The sequence below is a fragment of the Bubalus kerabau genome, chromosome 5 (genome assembly GCF_029407905.1).
Source record: "Bubalus kerabau isolate K-KA32 ecotype Philippines breed swamp buffalo chromosome 5, PCC_UOA_SB_1v2, whole genome shotgun sequence".
NCBI lineage: Eukaryota > Metazoa > Chordata > Mammalia > Artiodactyla > Bovidae > Bubalus > Bubalus kerabau.
Genome location: NC_073628.1, coordinates 64,826,565 through 64,849,256, shown reverse-complemented (window position 1 = coordinate 64,849,256; position 22,692 = coordinate 64,826,565). Strand labels below are relative to the sequence as shown.

The following is a 22,692-nucleotide window of genomic DNA, read 5'->3' as shown; positions in this document are numbered from 1 at the left end:
AACATTTATTTACTTTTTTAAACTTTGTATTTTGTGTTAGGGTATAGCCAATTGACAATGCTGTGACAGTTTTCAGGTGGATAGCAAAAGGACTTGGCCGTACATATACAGGTATCCGTTCTCCCCCAAGCTCCTCTCCCATTCAGGCTGCCACATAACATTGAACAGGGTTTTCTATGCTGTACAGTAGGTCCTTGTTATCTGTTTTAAATATACCAAGTTCAGAAGTTTAAATAAGTATTCCAAGGAAACACCTATTGGCTGAGCTAGTCATCTTCTTTCTAGTGTTTCTACATTTACAATAAAATTGAAATAGGGATTTGTGTTGGTTCAGTGACCTTTGGCATTTACAGTTTGGGAAAGGAGTATGTATGTGTGAGCATAGTGTGTATGTGTGTGTTTCCTTCCCATGTTCGATATGTATATCCTCCTAGTGTGCACGGTTTTATATAGAATAATTCTCTATAAAAATGCTGTATGCATTAGGACTAAGAGAGCAACTCTTTCCCTAATACGTGTTATTGAATGATTAAATGTTTGCCAAAGTTTTAAATCATAGATAAAATTATTTGTTAGTAATTCAAGCTTATTTAAATTTAAAGTGAAATTCATATTCTTAAGTATATTTTTATGAAAATCCTTTTGGAAAAATTACATGTCCATACAATATTCCCAACTATTGGGTTGGCTAAAAGTTTGTTTAAGTTTTCCAAAACATCTTATGGAAAAACCCAAATGAACTTTTTTCCAACCTAACATAGCTTGAGAATTAGACCTATGATTATAAAAACATTCTATGATTCAAAGTTGAGGCTGAAAGCATTAGTTTAAGCCCAAGGAAAAACTTATTTCTTTTAAAAAATTACTTTCTAAAAAATGAGTTTTGGTGTAAATCGTGCAGTATTTGTGGCAATCAAACTAAGTTACCATTTTTATTGTGCACCATGATATGAAAACTTTTATTTTTTTAAATCTCATTTTAAGAAATTTACCTTCACTAGTTACTTAGATTTTGTGATGTGACAAACTCTGAAATAGCCTATCAGTCTCTAAATTACATTGACTACTTTCTGCTAATAATGAAGGACTTTTCTACTAATCAATAAGGTAGTACTTCAACTTTCAGTTAAATCTTTTTATCCTTTTTGATTAATAGGACCCTACTTAATAAGACATAGATAATCAAGGTATTTAGAGTTGACATAGCTTTTAAAAAACTAAGAGTAGAGGTGCTTAATATAAAATATAATCATTTTTTAAAAAGAAAAAAATTAAACAAAAGCAATATTTTCCTCAGCCTAACTACAGGTGATTATCCTGGTATTATGCAGTTAAACAAGGATAAATAACAGGCAATGCTTTATGCAAGATACCATCATATCCTTTACCTGATATATGCTGTAAATGGGGCTGGGGAAGTTTTACTAGCCTAATAATTCATTCATTTTATGTTTGTGATACTCATTTGTGAACACAATCTTTGATTGTCATGAAAAAATAGTTGCATGATTAAAATGTATACTCCTGAAATCAGAGGCTTTTCCCTTCCTTCTTTTGTATCTTTAGTTAGTACAGAAGAGAATTTATGTTATGAAATTGCAGCTGTAATAAATGACCCAATCAAAAAATGGGCCAAAGAACTAAATAGACATTTCTCCAAAGAAGACATACAGATGGCTAACAAACACAAGAAAACATGCTCAGCATCACTCATTATCAGAGAAATGCAAATCAAAACCACCATGAGGTACCATTTCACACCAGTCAGAATGGCTGCTATCCAAAAGTCTACAAGCAATAAATGCTGGAGAGGGTGTGAAGAAAAGGGAACCCTCTTACACTGTTGGTGGGAATGCAAACTAGTACAGCCACTATGGAGAACAGTGTGGAGATTCCTTAAAAAACTAGATATAGAACTGCCTTATGATCCAGCAATCCCACTGCTGGGCATACACACCGAGGAAACCAGAATTGAAAGAGACATGTGTACCCCAATGTTCATTGCAGCACTGTTTATAATAGCCAGGACATGGAAGCAACCTAGATGTCCATCAGCAGATGAATGGATAAGAAAGCAGTGGTACATATACACAATGGAGTATTACTCAGCCATTTAAAAGAATACATTTGAATCAGTTCTAATGAGGTGGATGAAACTGGAGCCTATTATACAGAGTGAAGTAAGCCAGAAAGAAAAACACCAATACAGTATACTAACGCATATATATGGAATTTAGAAAGATAGTAATGATAACCTAGTATGCAAGACAGCAAAAGAGACACAGATGTATAGAACAGTCTTTTGGACTCTGTAGGAGAGGAAGAGGGTGGGATGATTTGGGAGAATGGCATTGAAACATGTATAATATCATATATGAAATGAATCACCAGTCCAGGTTCGATGCAGGATACAGGATGCTCGGGGCTGGTGCACTGGGATGACCCAGAGGGATGGCATGGGGAGGGATCTGGGAGGGGGTTTCAGGATGGGGAACATGTGTATACTCATGGTGGATTCATGCTGATGTATGGCAAAACAAATACAATATTGTAAAGTAATTAGCCTCCAATTAAAATAAATAAATTTAAAGGTTAAAAAAAAAGAAATTTCAGCTGTAGATGTGGTTTCACTAACTGAATAAGGGCTTAAATAAGGTCTGCTTTTAAAGACTTGATGTTGTGCATATGTATGTGTTTTATGTGAAGTGCTTAATTCTTATGTGGATGGACTTCTTAGGTAAGTTAGATTTAAATAAATAATATTTTTCTATTGATTAATGTTGCTCAGTCACTAAGTTGTATCCAACTCTTTGCAACTGCAGAGCTGCACACTAGGACTCCCCTGTCCTTTGCTATCTCCAGGAGTTTGCTCAAACTCATGTCCATTGAGTCAGTGATGCCATCCAACCTCTGTCGCCCTTTTCTCCTTTTGCCCTCAATCTTTCTTTTTCTGTGTGTAATAAAGTGTGTGTAATAAAGTTTTATTAAAGTATAAAGGAGATAGAGAAAGCTTCTGACATAGGCATCAGAAGGGGGCAGAAGGAGTACCCGCTTGCTAGTGTTAACAATGAAGTTATATAATCCAAAGAATATCTTAAAGGTGTAAAGACCTCATCAGACCTACTCCCATAATTTACATTTTAAGATAATACTGTCCTTAGGCAAAATACATCCTTGTAAAGACCAGGTCTACTCCCATAATTAACATTTTAAGATAACAGAAGGGTGAATCCAAAGACTGTCCTTAGGCAGGATACATTACTGTTATATAACCTTAAGGAATGTGGAGAAAGAAAAAAAGTTTGTCCTTTCTTCCTCCTTGAGAATTCCAGACCCCTTTCTCCTTGGGAACCCCTAGACTCCCTATCAACTTGTCTAGGAACTGACTCTCTCATTCCCCCCTTTTCTTTTAGGAGAATTATGTTGCCTAGGGAAAAGGGGCATCGTTCTCGTTCCATAACTACTTCCGAGCTGACAAGGGGCATTGTCCCTAAATTGGTGAGGCAACATATTCTCCTAATCCTCATATTGAGGATATCTGATCTAGGGGCCCCAAATAGTAGCTGGAGGAAGCTACAGCAATAGCAGGAGTTTGAGCCACCATTTGTAACTTAAAAGCTTTCAAGCGGCTAGAAACAAACCCAGTTATACAGTTACAGATGTAGGGAGCAAACAGCAAAAACAAAACAATCAGAATCAAAATTAAAAGTCACATTATGTCCGTAGTTAAAGTGCAACGTGTTGCACCAGTCCATTTTAGGGTTGGTAGATGTCATCAGATGAAGAAGAGGCATCGCATGTGATTGTTGTCGAAGGTATTCACAGACTTGGAGAAAGTCTTTTCCTTGAAGTGGAGATGTCCACCATGGGAAGCCTTCCACTGACGAAGAGGGGAGTGCTCCACAGACCCAGCAGTTAGACAAATTGTGGAATGCAGCATAGGAGTGAGCCCAGGACAGGAAGGCATGGTCTTGAGGATCAAATGGCAGACTCAGGATTTTTGGAGTCAGCAGAAGTAGACTCACACAGATTATCAGGCCCATCCGCTGCCCTTTGTTTAACTCTAGAGCTCGGGTCAGAGCCACAAGCTCCGCTAATGGAGCACTGGTTCCCTGGGGGAGAGATTTTGCTTCCAAAACCTGTTCAGCAATCTTTCCCAGCATCAGGGTCTTTTCCAATGAGTCAGTCCTCAGGTGGCCAAAGTATTGGAGCTTCAGCTTCAGCATCAGTCCTTCCAATGAGTGTTCAGGGTTGATTTCCTTTTGGATTGAATGGTTTGATCTCCTTGATGTCTATGGGACTCTCAAGAGTCTTCTCCAACACCACAGTTCAAAAACATCAATTCTTCACTGCTCATCCTTCTTTATGGTCCACCTCTCACATCTGGACATAGCTACTGGGAAAATTATAACTTTGATTATAGGGACCTTTGTTGGTGAAGTGATGTCTCTGCTTTTTAATACACTGTCCAGGTTTCTCATAGCTTTTCTTCCAAGGAGCAAGCATATTTTACTTTCATGGCTGCAGTCACCATCTTCAGTAATTTTGGAGGCCAAGAAAATAAAATCTGTCACTATTTCCACTTTTTCCCCATCTATTTGCCATGAGGAGATAGGATCAGACACCATGATTTTCGTTTCAAATGTTGAGTTTTAAGCTAGCTCTTTCACTCTCCTCTTTCACCTTCATTAAGTGGCTCTTTAGTTCCTCTTTGCTTACTGCCATTAGGATAGTATTATCTGCATATCTGAGGTTATTGATATTTCTCTCAGTAATCTTAATTCTGGTTTGTGAGTGATCCAGCCCAGCATTTCACATGATGTACTCTGCATATAAGTTAAATAAACAGGGTGACTAAATATAGCCTTGACGTACTCCTTTCTCAATTTCGAATCAGTCAATTGTTCCATGTCTAGTTCTAACTTTTGCTTCTTCTCCTACATATGGGTTTGTCAGGAAACAGGTAAGGTGTTCTGGTGTTCCCATCTCTTTAAGAATGTTCCACAGTTTATTGCAATCCATACAGTCAAAGGCTTTAGTATAGTCAGTGAAGCAGAAGTAGATTTTTTTTTTTTTAATTCCCTTGCTTTTTCTATGATCCAACTTTTTCTATGGTAAAATTGATCACTTGAATAATTGTAAGAAGGCTTTATGACAGATTCTCAGAAGTAGGAATTAAGAAGTTAGTTAACATTGACCAGCTATGCACAAATGGAACTTTAGGACTTGTTATATAAACTGCTAAAAATAGTTCTTTAGAAGAGGAAAGGCTGACCTTGGTAGAGCAAATCTGTTGATCAAGAGGGTACGTGCATATGTCCATGTTCAGTTGCTAAGTCACATCTAACTCTATGAGACCCCCAAGGACTGTAACCTGTCAAGTTCCTCCATCCATGGGATTTTTCAGGCAAGAATACTGGAGATGCTTGGCATTTTTCTCCTCCAGGGGATCTTCCCAACCCAGAGACTGAACCAACGTCTCCCGCATCGACAGGCAGATTCTTTATTGCTGAGCCACTGGGGAAGTCTATAATAACACAAAGACTGGTATATATTTGTATGTATATATTTGCCTACTCTGGGTAAAGTAAATGAAAATGAGATAGACTATCTAGTGTCTTTTATGATCTCGAATCATTTGGAATATTGCTTCTTTCAAAACCTAAATGTTTCCTTGAAATCTCAGAAAGCATCCTTTGCCACACAAGTGTTATTTTTATCCTCACAGCATATTTCATTCTAATGCCTTTGACTTATTTATTTTTCTGTAAAATAAATATAATCATAATAAATGCATCACCACTGGGAACAATAAGATATGATTTAATAAAAATGTCTTTATTAAGAAGAAAGTTAAATAAGTAAAGCAGTTCTTTTTTTATTTCTCATCTAAACATATGGAACATATTTGTATGTTTTAGAATGTTTTGATGAATAGTATTTTTGACATCTTAGATTTGTATATAAGTACTGACATTAAGAGTGAATGTCGACATTCTAGGAATCAGCGAACTGAAATGGACTGGAATGGGTGAATTTAACTCAGATGACCATTATATCTACTACTGTGGGCAGGAATCCCTCAGAAGAAATGGAGTGGCCATCATGGTCAACAAGAGTGTCCGAAATGCAGTACTTGGATGCAATCTCAAAAATGACAGAATGATCTCTGTTCGTTTCCAAGGCAAACCATTCAATATCACAGTAATCCAAGTCTATGCCCCAACCAGTAATGCTGAAGAAGCTGAAGTTGAACGGTTCTATGAAGACCTCCAAGACCTTTTAGAACTAACACCCAAAAAAAATGTCCTTTTCATTATAGGGGACTGGAATGCAAAAGTAGGAAGTCAAGAAACACCTGGAGTAACAGGCAAATTTGGCCTAAGAATACAGAATGAAGAAGGGCAAAGACTGATAGAGTTTTGCCAAGAAAATGCACTGGTCATAAAAAATACCCTCTTCCAACAACACAAGAGAAGACTCTATACATGGACATCACCAGATGGTCAACACTGAAATCAGATTGATTATATTTTTTGCAGCCAAAGATGGAGAAGCTCTATACAGTCAGCAAAAACAAGACCAGGAGCTGACTGTGGCTCAGACCATGAACTCCTTATTGCCAAATTCAGACTTAAATTGAAGAAAGGAGGGAAAACCACTAGATCATTCAGGTATGACCTAAATCAAATCCCTTATGATTATACAGTGGAAGTGAGAAATAGATTTAAGGGCCTAGATCTGATAGAGTGCCTGATGAACTATGGAATGAGGTTCGTGACATTGTGCAGGAGACAGGGATCAAGACCATTCCCATAGAAAAGAAATGCAAAAAAGCGAAATGGCTGTCTGGGGAGGCCTTACAAATAGCTGTGAAAAGAAGAGAAGCGAAAAGCAAAGGAGCAAAGGAAAGATATAAACATCTGAATGCAGAGTTCCAAAGAATAGCAAGAACAGATAAGAAAGCCTTCTTCAGCGATCAATGCAAAGAAATAGAGGAAAATAACAGAATGGGAAAGACTAGGGATCTGTTCAAGAAAATCAGAGATACCAAAGGAACATTTCATGCAAAGATGGGCTCGATAAAGGACAGAAATGGTATGGACCTAACAGAAGCAGAAGATATTAAGAAAAGATGGCAAGAATACACAGAAGAACTGTACAAAAAAGATCTTCACGACCCAGATAATCACAATGGTGTGATCACTGACCTAGAGCCAGACATCCTGGAATGTGAAGTCCAGTGGGCCTTAGAAAGCATCATTATGAACAAAGCTAGTAGAGGTGATGGAATTCCAGTTGAGCTATTCCAAATCCTGAAAGATGATGCTGTGAAAGTGTTTCACTCAATATGCCAGCAAATTTGGAAAACTCAGCAGTGGCCACAGGACTGGAAAAGGTCAGTTTTCATTCCAATCCCAAAGTAAGGCAATGCCAAAGAATGCTCAAACTACCGCACAATTGCACTCATCTCACACGCTAGTAAAGTAATGCTCAAAATTCTCCAAGCCAGGCTTCAGCAATATGTGAACCGTAAACTTCCTGATGTTCAAGCTGGTTTTAGAAAAGGCAGAGGAACCAGAGATCAAATTGCCAACATCCACTGGATCATGGAAAAAGAAAGAGAGTTCCAGAAAAACATCTATTTCTGCTTTATTGACTATGCCAAAGCCTTTGACTGTGTGGATCACAATAAACTGTGGAAAATTCTGAAAGAGATGGGAATGCCAGACCACCTTACCTGTCCCCTGAGAAATCTGTATTCAAGTCATGAAGCAACAGTCAGAACTGGACATGGAACAACAGACTGGTTTCAAATAAGGAAAGGAGTACATCAAGGCTTTATATTGTCACCCTGCTTATTTAACTTACGTGCAGAGTACATCATGAGAAATGCTGGGCTGGAAGAAACACAAGCTGGAATCAAGATTGCCAGGAGAAATATCAATCACCTCAGATATGCAGATGACACCACCCTTATGGCAGAAAGTGAAAGGAACTCAGGAGCCTCTTGATGAAAGTGAAAGAGGAGAGTGAAACAGTTGGCTTAAAGCTCAACATTCAGAAAACGAAGATCATGGCATCCGGTCCCACCACGTCATGGGAAATAGATGGGGGAAACAGTGGAAACAGTGTCAGACTTTATTTTTCTGGGCTCCAAAATCACTACAGATTGTGACTGCAGCCATGAAATTAAAAGACGCTTACTCCTTGGAAGGAAAGTTATGACCAACCTAGATAGCATATTCAAAAACAGAGACATTACTTTGCCAGCAAAGGTTCTAGCCAACATAGTCTAGTCAAGGCTATGGTTTTTCCAGTGGTCATGTATGGATGTGAGAGTTGGACTGTGAAGAAGGCTGAGCGCCGAAGAATTGATGCTTTTGAACTGTGGTGTTGGAGAAGACTCTTGAGAGTCCCTTGGACTGCAAGGAGATCCAACCAGTGCATTCTGAAGGAGATTGGCCCTGGGATTTCTTTGGAAGGAATGATGCTAAAGCTGAAACTCCAGTACTTTGGCCACCTCATGCGAAGAGTTGACTCATTGGAGAAGACTCTGATGCTGGGAGGGATTGGGGGCAGGAGGAGAAGGGGCAACAGAGGATGAGATGGCTGGATGGCATCACTGAGTCGATGGACGTGAGTCTGAGTGAACTCCGGGAGTTGGTGATGGACAGGGAGGCCTGTCGTGCTGCGATTCATGGGGTCGCAAAGAGTTGGACACGACTGAGTGACTGATCTCATCTGATCTTACTGCCATTATGGCAACCGTCTCCCATTTTATTGCCTGTGAAATCCCAAGGAAAGAGGAGCCTGGCAGGCTATAGTCCATGGGGTGGCAAAGAGTAGGATGTGAGTGAGCAACTAACACTCACTTTCAAGGTCTACATATTAACACATTTCATTGATAAATTATGTGATTTGTGGAGACTTAAAAGTCCACACTCTGATCTATTCATTGGCTTGGAGAGTCTTTATGAGAGGAAATATTTGCGTTTGCTGAAATGTTGAAGATTTTTTTTTTCGTATAAATACTATAGTCCTAAGGTTAGAAAGTTTTTTCTGATAGATCAGCTGGAAAATAAAAAGTACTTCTAACGTTTTCCACTCTTCCTACTATTCTCACTCTTAAAGCATTTCTTGCTAATATTATGACATGTCACATCATATATTTCAAATTTCTAAGCATCAGAACAAAGCCCTGAAAGGTGTTTTGTTTTTGAGACTTAACAGAGAACTTTTTGTTTCTTTCCAAATTGTTATTTTTTTTTTTTTAACTTTCAACTTTGCCATTTTAAATTAGGATAAGCTCCCAGTACTATTTTAACTGTACAGCAATGTGAATTTTGTAAGAAAGAAAACATCTGTGTTGGCCACCCACATCAGTAAATGGAAAATTACAAGCTCCTCACAGTCCAATTACTCATCTCTTCTTATTCCTATCCCACATAGTACACTACCAGGCTTTTTTTTTTTTCTGTGTGCCAATCCTTTATAGTTTTTTTTGTTTTTGTTTTTAATTTAAGTATGAATTCCTAAATAGTGTCATTTAGTTTTGAATAATTTTGAATCATATATAAATGGGAATGTAGGGTAAATATTATGTTGTCTGTAGTTTTCAAATTTTTTTGTGTAATTCACCTATATTGTCTATATCTATAATATGTTGATTTTCATAGTACTTCGTTAATGTAGCACACTTTAGCCAATCATTCATTTCTCATAGAAAGTAGCCTACATCCATATTTGGTCACTGCAGAAATGTCTCTTGTTGCATATGCGTTGCTGTTATGTAGTTCAATTTTGGTATTAATAGTTCAGCAGCTATTATATTTTCCATCTCAGAACTCCATTTCATTCTTAAGAATTATTGAGAAACTGAAGACCTTTTATTTATTTGAATTAATTCTATTGTTTTTCATATTAAATTTGATCTTGGTAGTTACTATATTATAAATTAAAATGAGAATATGTATATTATAGTGTATACATTCTCTTAAAAGCAATAACATTAAACTTTATAAAAGAAAAATAAAATGAAAGTTAAAGTCACTCAGTTGTGTCTGACTCTCTATGACCACGTGGACTATAGCCCACCAAGCTCCCTTGTCTGTGGGATTCTCCAGGCAAGAATACTGGAGTAGGTAGCTATCCCCTTCTCCAGGAGATCTTCCTGACCCAGAAATGGAACCAGAGTCTCTTGCACTACAGGCAGATTCTTTACCATCTGAGCCATATTTATTCCCTTAAAAGCAATAACACTAATCTCATTATCATTTATTTGCTAAGTTGTGTCTAACTCTTTTGTGACCCTATGGGTTGTAGCCAGCCAGGCTCCTCTGTCTGTGGGATTTTTCAGGCAAGAATATTGGAGTGTGTTGCCATTCTCTCCTCCAGGGGATCTTCCTAACCCAGGGATTACCCATGTCTCCTGCACTGCTGGCAGATTCTTTACCACAGAGCCTCCCGGGAAGCACAAATAATATATTTTTTTTGTGAAAAAAATGTATATATTTTCCAAAGAAATTAAATACTGAGCAAATGACATTGATTTTTGCATTTTTGCAAATCTCATTAATGTCCTTGCTCTTAGGTCTGATAAAGACAGGTGACTCCCATATCTGCTTCTATTGATACATTCTGTCTGTTGAAATTCTACACATCATGGAGCACTATTTACCCCTGAGTATATAGAGTATATAGTGTATAGAGTATATAGGGCTTCTCTGGTGGCTCAGAGGGTAAAGCGTCTGCCTACAATGCAGGATACCCAGGTTCAATCCCTGGGTGGGGAAGATCCCCTGAAGAAGGAAATGGCAACCCACTCCAGTACTCTTGCCTGGAAAATCCCATGGTCTAAGAAGCCTGGTAGGCTACAGTCCATGGGGTCACAAAGAGTCGGACATGACTGAGCAACTTCACTTCACTTCATATAGAGTGAAGCAGAAAATCATGTCTTAGCTTTGTGTAAACATTTTTCACCTTACAGACCTTTAAGAGAGCTCTTAGGAACCCTCCAGAAATCTCAGGACTATCCTATGAGATTTGTGGTAGATAATGTCCAACTGATTTGTAGATGAATTGTACTCTCACTATTGATAGCTTATGGATTCATGATCTCCGAAGAAGATTTAGCCTTGGGATCAGGGACCAGGCTTGATTACTCAGAGCTTTTGTGTGGCAGATGTTTTGTTACAGTGAAAAAGGGCAGAGAAAGCTTCTGACATAGACATCAGAAGGGGGACAGAGAGTTCCCCCCTCGCTAGTCTCAGCAAGGGTGCTATATACTTTTTCAATTGTTTATTACAGAATCAAAAGAATGTCTCAAGGTTGTAAAGGTCTTACCAGACCCACTCCCACAATTTACCTTGTGTTTTATTATCATTCAGTTTCTTATTCTTATTCTATTCATTAACTTCATTTATTATATAGTTCTTTACTTTTGACTTTTTATTCTGTGTATTATACTTTGTGTCTTCTACTTTGTACATATCATTTAGTTGATAAAATGATTGTTATCTGGAATTCTTCTAAATGTATTCATATTTTTTTTAACATTCCTGTTCTTACCCACACATTCCTGATTATTTTTCTTATTTGAACGATACTGCATTTGAAAAATTGTAGAAACTATTTGAGGTCAGAGATCATGTTATTTTCCTTCTGAAATCTGCAAGTATTGGTGTTTGATTCTATTGATATCAGACACATATGATCACTGACAAAGAGGCCACAGCTCAGCCCCTGACATTTGATTCTGTGCTTCTAGTTTACTGATATTATACTTTACATACCTTTCTTTGAATTGCTTCTCATCTACATTTTGTATTATCAACATTACATATTCTGCCTTAGACAGGTTATTTTAGAAGCAGAATAGCCATAGGAGCTTGATCACTCTTCCCTACTTAAAACCTTGGACTTCACCACACTTCAGTCTCTCCCACAGCAGTATCTTCTCGCCATCAGTCTTTTTATTAGCTCATCTCTCTGATTTCTCAGTGTTGGAGTGACTCAGCACCCAGTGTTTGACTCTTCTGTTCTTTACCTATATTCACATCCTTGGTGGTTTAATCCCATTTCTTGGATTGAAAAACTATGTCTTGAAGAAATACCAGTGTATACCTGCAACTTGCACTTGCGTCTTGAACTTCAGATGCATGTATCTTGCACGACATCTCCACTTGAGTGCTTAATAAGCATCTTAAACCTAACCTCCAAACACAAGTTTTGACTTATTCACCTCACCCCAAAATAACTTTCCATTTCAATTTTTTTTTCTATTTCATAAATGGAAACTTCATTCCTCTCGTTTTTCAATATTCTTTGACTATTTTTTCTTTCTCTTACACATGTATCTAGTTCTCCAGGCAATGGTATCTCTAAGTCCTTCCAAATATATCTAGGTTGTGACCACTTTCTGGGATCTCTCTATAGTCATCTTGTCCAGGTCATCAGCACTTAACTCCTGAATTACAAGTTCAATATGGCAGAAATGGCTCTCACAAATCACAGAAATGGCAGAAATCACTCCTGACCACTCACCTAATGACTATTACGTAAAAAGTGAACTTTATCTACTTTAAGCCATCTTATTTTTGAGGGACTTTTTCCAAAATATATGTTTAGCATCTACCCTAAATAATGCAAATATATAGATACCACTTTAGTGAGTTTTTAGAAAAATAGCTTTTATGGTAATGATGAAAGGCATATATTATAACTTTGCTTCTCAAATTCTAATGTGCATAGAATAACCTGGTGATCTTAAAATATAGATTTCAGATTAGGGCATCTAGATTTCTGTCTGAGAAGCTCTAAAACCGATGCCCCTGGTCCAAGTACCACGTTTTGTGTGTCAATTGCTGAGAAGAAACTATATCAATTTACCCATCCTTATGGATGGCATTAACAACTACTTACCTAGTTTCTTTTTTTTTTTTTTTTTAGTCAAAACAATGAGATTCATGAATAGGTTTTTCAGAATTAGTTCCCCAAAAGGAGACAACAATACAATTAACTCTTGAGGAAACATAAGCACAATTGACGATTTGAATTAAAGCCCAGTAATAATGAGCCAGGAAAATTCCCACTACCACCATAAAATCTCATCACCCAATTTGAGGGGATATAGAAGTATGAATCTGGAACATCCAGAAATTTAAATGAGAGGAAAAAAATAGTTCAAATGAGGGTTTTAATAAAATCCAAACACCTGGCAGTTAGATTAGAGTTTCTCTGTCTCAAGAGCGTAGGAAAATTGAGGTTGTCACTGGGGAAAGAAGCAGGGAAGAATTTAATTTGTTGTGAATCTTGTTCATTTCCTTCTTGTATTTGAGAATTGAAAGGTTTTGCTGCAAGAGTACACTTTCTATGCACTTTTAGAAAGAATTTAAGGGAGAATGACAAGTTATGGCATTTACCATTTTGGAAGATAAGTCAAAGTTCACATTGCTAGGAAATGTGAAGCTCATTTGAGGATCTTCAACATTTCACTTTATACCACCTAAATTGTTTTTCTTACTTTTTTGTTAAAATAAATGAACATAATTTTTTAAAATCTAGCTTGTGATGATGGAACTGACATTATTTTAGAGTTCAGGAGGAAATTTTGGCATGAAGACCCTCCTTTAGAAAGTTGACATTTTGGGCCATACATTGAATAAGAAGTTTTAATTTTTCTCAGTGACTCAGTTGTGACTGATTCTGTGACCTCATGAACTGCAGCATGCCAAGGTTCCCTGTCCTTCACCATCTCCCAGAGCTTGATCAAACTCATGTCCATTGCGTCGGTGATGCCATCCAATTATCTCATTCTCTGTTGTCCCCTTCTCCTCCTGCCTTCAATCTTTCCCATCATCAGGGTCTTTTCTAACAAATCGGCACTTGCATCAGATGGCCAAAGTATTAGAGCTTCAGCATCAGTCCTTCTAATGAATATTCAGAGTTGATTTCCTTTAAGATTCACTGGTTTGATATTCTTGCAGTTCAAGGGACTCTCAAGAGTCTTCTCAAACACCACAGTTTTAAAGCATCAGTTCCTCAGTGCTCAGGCTTCTTCATGGTCTAACTCTCACATCTATACATGACTATTGGAAAAACCATATCTTTGACTATTCAGACCTTTGTTGGCAAAGTGATGCCTCTGCTTTTTGACACAGTGTCTAGATTTATCATAGCTTTTCTTCCAAGGAGCAAGCCTCTTTTAATTTCATGGCTGCAGTCATCATCTGCAGTGATTTTGGAGACCAAAAATAAAGTCTGTCACTGTTTATATTGTTTCCCCATCTATTTGCTATGAAGTGATGGAACCAAGTGCCATGACCTTAGTTTTTTGAATGTTGAGTTTTAAGCCAGCTTTTTAACTCTCCTCTTTCACCTTCATCAAGAAGCTCTTTAGTTCCTCTTCACTTCCTGCCTTAAGGGTAGTTTCATGTGTGTATCTGAGGTTATTAATGTTGCTGCCAGCAAACTTTATTCTAGTTTATGCTTCATCCAGCCTGGCATTTCTCATGATATACTCTGCACATAAGTTAAATAAGCAGGGTGATAATATACAGCCTTGAAGTACTCCTTTCCCAATTTTGAATCATTTGGTTGTTCCATGTCTGGTTTTAGCTGTTGCTTCTTGATGTGCATACAGGTTTCACAGAAGGCAAGTAAGGTGGTCTGGTATTCCCATCTCTTTCAGAATTTTCCACAGTTTATTGTGATCCACACAGTCAAAGGATTTAGAGTAGTTAGGAAAGCAGAAGTAGATGTTTTCCTGGAATTCCCTTGCTTTTCCTATGCTCCAACAGATGTTGGCAATTTGATCTCTGGTTCCTCTGCCTTTTCTAAACCCAGCTTGACACATGAACGTTCTCACTTCATGTACTGTTGCATCCTAGCTTGGAGAATTTTGAGCATTACTTTGCTACTGTGTGAAATGAGTGCAGTTATGTGGTAATTTGAACATTCTTTGGCATTGCCCTTCTTTGGGATTGGAAAGGAAAACTGACCTTTGTCAGTCCTGTGGCCACTGCTATTTTCAAATTTGCTGGCATATTAAGTGAAACACTTTCACAGCATCATCTTTTAGGGTTTTAAACAGTTCAGCTGGAATTCCATCACCTCCACTAGCTTTGTTTGTAGTGTTGCTTCCTAAGGACCACTTGACTTTGCATTCCAGAATGACTGGCTGGAGGAGAGTGATCAAACCATCATGATATCTGGATCATGAAGATCTTTTTTGTACAGTTCTTCTGTGTATTCTTGCCACCTCTTCTTAATATCTTCTTCTTCTGTTAGATCCACTTTGTTTATGTCCTTTATTGTGCCCATTTTTGCATGCCCTTGGTATCTTTAATTTTATTGAAGAGATCTCTAGTCTTTCCCATTCTATTTTTTTCTTGTATTTCTTTGCATTGTTCACTTAGGAAGGCTTTCTTGTCTCTCATTGCTATTCTTTGGAACTTTGCATTCCGATGGGTGTATCTTCCATTTTCCCTTGTCTCAGCTATTTGTAAGGCCTCCTTAGACAACTATTTTCCCTTTTTGCATTTCTTTTGGAAAGCATATGATGCTGGTTCTACTTACCTGTAGTATCATTATAACTTAATAAAAGCAGTTGTAGAGTATATAAGAGATTAATCAAACTGTAAAATGTACAAGTCTTTACATCTCCCAGTCTCCTGTTGCATGAGTTTGCTGAAAAACAACTTGAAAAATTAATGGCTTACCTAAGCATTTTGCTTACTCATGAATCTAGAGGTCAGTGTTTTGGGCTGGGCTCTCCTGGGTTGTTTTCTATTAGTCTTACCTGGAGTCACTTATGTGATTGTAATCACTTGACAGCTCCACTGAGAATGAATAACCTAAGAGGCTTCATTCCCATGTCCATTAGTTCTTGATGGCTATTTGCTACGTGGCCTAGTTTCTCATTTTCTTTTTTTTTAATTAATTTATTTTTTATTGAAGGATAATTGCTTTACTGAATTTTGCTGTTTTCTGTCAAACCTCAACATCAGTCAGCCATGAACTCTTGATTACATTGTCTTTACTAATGATCCATTGACCAAAGTAATCACATGACCAAGCACAACTTGAATATAAGGAAAAAGACTATGTAAGTGCTTGGTGAATCCTTGCAGAGAAGTGATTCACTGGGGGCTATTGTTGTAAAAATCTACCATGCTTCCCTTCATGAGTCAAGAAGGTAAATCCAATTTCACTCCAGAAATCATAAAATTAAAGATTAACACTGTATAATTTAACCATAAATCATAATTACTTCATCATATTTGTTCTTTTGTGACTTTATGTTTCTGAACCAAACTTGGATCTGCTCATCCACATACAATTAAACCAATATACTGACACTGAGTTATGTTGAATGAAAGTGAAGTATTTATTGTAAGGTGCCATATAAGGAAGGAGAAGGCAATGGCACCCCACTCCAGTACTCTTGCCTGGAAAATCCCATGGACGGAGGAGCCTGGTGGGGAGTCCAGGCCAGCTAGTGTTCAAAAAAGCCTGAACTCCCCAATGGTTTCAGGAAAGCATTTTTATAGTAGGTAAGGGAGACACATCTCAGGGTATGTGATGAGCTCTTGCACAATTCTGATTGGTTGATGATGAGGTAACAGCTTGGTGTCACAGGGGTTAACATCATCAGTCCTGAGGCTCAAGTATGCCTGACTATGTGCTCATTGTCATCAAATAACTATGGTCTTCCATTTGGTGGAAGTTTTAGTCCCTGATGGCTCAATGCAGGAGACACAGGAGATACAGATTTGATCACTGGGTCAGGAAGATCCCTTGAAGGAGAAAAATGACTATCCACTCTAGTATTCTTATCTGAAAAATCCCATGGACAGAGGAGCCTGGTGGGCTACAGTCCAAATACAAAGAGTTGGACATGACTGAGCGACTAAGCAGAAAAGAACTCAGGAAATCTGTATCAGATACTGTTATCTAAGTACTTTTTGTTAATTTCTGAGTCATGTTTGACTCTTTGCAACCACATGCACTGTAGCCTACCAGGCTCCTCTGTCCATGGGATTTCCCAGGCAAGAATACCAGAGTGGGTTGCCATTCCCTTCTCCAGTGCATCTTCCTGATCCATGGATTGAACCTACATTCTCTGTGTTGCAGGTGGATTCTTTACTGTCTGAGCCACCAGGGAAGCCCATCAAAGGACTTTAGAAAGGAGCCAAAGCATAGGATATAGGGGAGGGGTCTTTCCAGGGATGGCCTTTTAGGGTCCTGCTCAGTTAGGTTACACTTCCTTGCAGTGCTAAGTCACTTCAGTCATGTCTGACTCTGCAACGCTATGGACTGTAGCCTATCAGGCGTCTCTGTCCATGGGATTCTCCAGGCAAGAATACTGGAGTGGGTTGCTGTGCCCTCCTTCAGGTGATCTTCCCAAGCCAGGGATTGAACCTGTGTCTCTTAAGTCTCATGCACTGGCAGGGTGGCTCTTTACCACTACTAGCTTCACTTGAGAAGCCCCAACTTCATAAAGGGTCTTTCAAAAAGCAAGAGTCATTGAAAATATTAGATTTCCATTAAGACTCTTACAAATTTCTGTGGTATGCTCCTTTTCAGAAACACATGGTTAATTTATGAATAATTGAAATGTGCATTATATTGTACTTCTTAGTTGTCTGGTTTCTTAACACTTTAGGCATATTACATTTGATGTTTTGAAATATGAATATGGCTGTTCTTCCCTGAACCCTGGCTCTTCTCTTTGAAGAATCAAAAAATGCACATGTCTAATTCCAAATTTCTTGAGACATAGTTTGGATTTTAACTATTAATATAATATAGTCTTGTCAGTGAGGCTTACTCTGACTCCTTATTTAACACTGTTTTTGCCAACTTGATACTTATTAGTATTTAAAACATATTGTATTTAACTATATAAAATGTGTTTACCTGTCTTTACCCTCTAGAAAGTAAGCTTCAAGAAAGCAGGCATTTGTTTCTGACCTGCTTTATTCTAAGAATCAGAATAATGACCATCGTGCTGTTGTTGCTCAATAGTCTTCTTCAAATGAATGAGTGTATGATTGAATTAATAAATGCTACCTCAAAAGGATAGTTTATTAGTTTTAGTTTATTTATTTAAATATAAATTTATTTATTTTAATTGAAGGCTAATTGCTTTACAATATTGTATTGGTTTTGCCATACATCAACATGAATTTGCCACAGGTGTACACGTGTTCCCCATCCTGAACCCCTCTCCTACTTCCCTCCCCATCCCTCTGGGTTATCCCAGTGCACCAGCCCCGAGCATCCTGTATCATGCATCGAACCTGGACTGGCAATTCGTTTCACATATGATAATATTCATGTTTCAATGCTATTGTCCCAAATCATCCCCCCCTCGCCCTCTCCCACAGAGTCCAGAAGACTGTTCTATACATCTGTGTCTCTTTCGCTGTCTCGCATACAGGGTTATCGTTACCATCTTTCTAAATTCCATATATATGCATTAGTATACTGTATTGGTGTTTTTCTTTCTGGCTTACTTCACTCTGTATAATAGGCTCCAGTTTCATCCACCTGATTAGAACTGATTCAAATGTATTCTTTTTAATGGCTGAGTAATACTCCATTGTATATATGTACCACAGCTTTCTTAAATCAGCATACTATAAAGGCAAACTCCTAAATCCACAAACCAGCAAAAACCTCAAATGTTGACAAATGATGTAAATATTGTAAATTTTTGTAAGGTGATCTAGTCATTTTAATTGACTTGTTAAGGAAAGCCTCTCATAAGAAACACATTTAAACTTAGACCTTTAGTACAAGAAAAGTCACAGGCACAAGTTTCACTCCAGGCAGAAGTCACAATAAATACAAATGCCAAAGGTGAAACTTACATTCCTGTGGCTGAGAAACATGTCAACGAGTGTATCCTATGCAAAATGGCATAGAGGAAACTGTTATCAAGTTATCAAGGGTTCATTGCTCAGTTGTGTCCAACTCCTTGCGACCCCATGGACTGTAGCCTGCCAGGCTTCTCTGTTCATGGGTTTCTCCAGGCAAGAATACTGGAATGAGTAGCCATTCCCTCCTCCAGGGGACTTCCCAAAGAAGAGGGTATCTTGCACAAAATAGCATGGAGGAGACTAAGGTTTACTAATTCTGTAAATTTTTATGGAACAACAATTCTGTCAGGAATTGTGTATGAAACAGGAAACAAAGTAAGTGTCATGTTCTCATAGAATTCAGAATATTAATTTTAGTGGGAAAGAGAAGTGGAAATCAGGTCATGTGGGGCCTTGGGCACAGTCAGAAGAATGAAGTTCATTGTTATGATCAGAGCTTGATTGAGAAATTTGATTTCTCTTTGAAAATAAGTCACTCTATATGAATTTAGAAAGATGGTAACATTAACTCTGTGTACGAGACAGCAAAAGAGACACTGATGTATAGAACAGTCTTATGGACTCTATGGGAGAGGGAGAGGGTGGGAAGATTTGGGAGAATGGCATTGAAACATGTAAAATATCATGTATGAAACGAGTTGCCAGTCCAGGTTCGATGCACGATACTGGATGCTTGGGGCTAGTGCACTGGAAAGACCCAGAGAGATGGTATGGGGAGGGAGGAGGGAGGAGGGTTCAGGATGGGGAACACATGTATACCTGTGGCAGATTCATTTTGATATTTGGCAAAACTAATACAATTTTGTAAAGTTTAAAAATAAAATAAAATTAAAAAAAAAAAGAAAATAAGTCACTCTGATGCAGAGCAAATGGAATATAGAGAGGCCATCTGCAGGCATAATGAGATGAATGTATATAGCAGGCATGACTTGGAGAGAACTGTGGGAATGGACAGGCATGGTCCCTGAAGGTGATGAGTCAGAGCTGGCATCCACAAGACTGACTGTGCATTCTGTGTGGGCTGAGACAGAGTGTAGTCAGGCGTGACTGAATTTTCCTTCCTGTTAACAGCTCGGTTGTAACTTGGCTCTTTTGTGTCCTACTAAAGAAAAAGTAGCTTCCATTTTGAGGACACTGTAGTTATGAATTTCTAATCTTCAAATGTTTTTGCTAGTATGTCCCAGAAGTCTGGCAGTAGAATTGCTTTTAACCAATTTTTTATGTTGGTGGATGTTATTAAATTTACTAATTTAGGAATTTTAACTAATTTTTAAAATCACATCAAAATTTAATGAGCGAGGACTCTGTTGTAGGCATTATAAAATATCTTCTTTAATCTCACAGCTGAAAAACATTTTGCCATTGTTATTTTGGTCTGTTTCTCTTTCTTTATGAACCTAAATTTCCTTTTATATATTTATTGTTCATTTATGTATTTTTCTATGTATGTCATGCCTATTGTCCATTTTGTTAGCTTATTGTTCTTTCTCATAAATGATGCTAACAGATTTTATATATATATATAATCTTGGAATTAATTTTTCCAGTTGTTTTTTTTTTTTGTTTGGGGACATTTTGAACTTCCAGTTATCAGTGATTTTTAATGGCTTTTTAATATTCTATAAAACATTGCCCAACACATGTAAAAATAAGAAAACAAAACAAGTTAGGCTTTTTTTCTAGTAACTACACAGTTTTTCTGTGTATGTTAAATGCTGGTGTATTTGATAGTTATTTGTTTCAAGGACTGATTATTAATAAGTATTATTTCCTCTCTCTTTCCCTTCTCCCTTTATTCCTACCTTTCTTCAGTTCAGTTCAGTTCAGTCACTCAGTCATGTCCGACTCTTTGCGACCCCATGAATCACAGCAAGCCAGGCCTCCCTGTCCATCACCAACTCCCGGAGTTTACTCAGACTCACGTCCATCGAGTCAGTAATGCCATCCAGCCATCTCATCCTCTGTCATCCCCTTCTCCTCCTGCCCCCAATGGATTTTCAAAGCATCATTTGTCTCTAAAAAGAAATGCCACTTTCATATATCATAAATTTGCATATTCAATTTGATCTATACCTGAACCAACCTGTTTATTAGTCTGTTTATATTCCATTACTAAATAGTTTATTTTCCTGCAGTTTCATAATGCATTTTTTATAAAGAAAGTGTCTACTCTTTACTGTAACTATTTTCTTTCTATATATTTTCTAGTATTGAATGTCTAGGGTTGCTTCTTTTAAAATTCTGAATCAAGTTATAGAATTCAAACAAAATTAAAAACTATAGGTTTTTAAATTTAAATTTAAGTGGCAATTTAAATTTAAGTGGCAATTTCAGTCAAATGCACATATTTACATTATTGGATCTTCCTAAGACAAGCTATGATTTTTTTTTCATATTTTCATACTTGATAGAAATTTTAACAATTTTCTCATAGAGAATATATCTGCACATTTATTCTTAAGTATATTTGTGTGCTTTGTTTTCATTGTAACATGTATATAAGTAACCTACTGAGTTTCATATATTAATTTTTAACCATCTGGCATAGTAAATTTTCATGATTTCTGTCATCTGAATATAATACAAAAGCATAAACCAATTACTATGTTGTTAAAAGTTTTAATTGAAATAAGTAGGGTTATACAATAATATACACATGCATTGTATAAATATTTTTTATTTAAATATCCACACATGAATAATTAATACTATTACTATTAAAGTGTTTAATGTTACTGATGCTGAATTGTATTAATTTTATTTGAATTAAACTTATAAGGAGAAGAGATTGATTATATATAATCTATACTTTTAATATAGATACACACATATATAAATACACATGTATTTATAAATTAATTTAAGGCTTCCCTGGTATTGGGCTTTAAATAAATTTACTGTACTTTAATCACAGCTGACAGAGAAGGCAATGGCACCCCACTCCAGTACTTTTGCCTGGAAAATCCCAAGGACAGAGGAGCCTGGTAGGCTGCAGTCCATGGGGTTGCTAGAGTTGGACACGACTGAGCAACTTCACTTTCACTTTTCACTTTCATGCATTGGAGAAGGAAATGGCAACCCACTCCAGTGTTCTTGCCTGGAGAATCCCAGGGACGGGGAACCCTGGTGGGCTGCCGTTTATGGGGTTGCACAGAGTCGGACATGACTGAAGTGACTTAGCCGCAGCAGCAGCAATCACAGCTGAACTTTATCAGAGGTTATTTCTGTTTCTCTGAAATTTGTCCTAGGGCTTGCATTTTTTTGCCTGTCAATATATTTCATGTTTATGAATACAAAACTCCTTTAAAATCTATTTATTGGCATATTGATCTTGCCTAGTACAACTGGAATCTATTTGCTGTGATTTGGATTTTCACATTCATGGTCAAAGTGGATTGGTGTGTAGCTGTCATTATTTTGTACTCCTTTATTTAAATTAGGAAATTGGTATTTTGCTGATTTCATATTTGTGAACACCCTCTTAAATTCTGGAATTATAGACGTAGATTTGGTATAGTCTCTATTCATAAAGTGATAATATCCTGTGATTCATTCTGTATTTAATACTTTTTTTGAAATGGGTGGGTAAGTTGTTAGATGAATTAATCATCAAAATTTTACATGTGAATTATTTGGTTACATTTTCTTTTATAGTTCTTTTAGTGTCATTTTCTAGTAGTTGACATTTTCCTAAAAGTATCTTGTAACATGCAAGATTTCAATGTGTTTTATTCATGAGATATTATACTTCTATCATTCTTTATATCAGCCATCATTTATTCAATTTCATATCTAATTTTGTAAA

At 37.2% G+C, this 22,692-nt stretch overlaps 1 protein-coding gene across 25 annotated transcripts in view; it reads left to right on the top strand.

Moving 5' to 3' along the window:
• Positions 1 to 22,692, top strand: part of LOC129652815 (craniofacial development protein 2-like) — a 641,831-nt gene that overhangs the window by 188,299 nt on the left and 430,840 nt on the right. Inside the window, exon 3 of one of the 25 annotated variants that reach the window (XM_055581826.1) lies at positions 6,002 to 7,116. The exons of the other annotated variants lie outside the window; for them this stretch is intronic. Within the exon in view, the coding sequence (XP_055437801.1) occupies positions 6,002 to 6,516 (515 nt within the window). The 3' untranslated portion in view covers positions 6,517 to 7,116. Of the gene's footprint in view, positions 1 to 6,001; positions 7,117 to 22,692 lie in introns of those variants that run through there. 25 annotated transcript variants of the gene reach the window in all.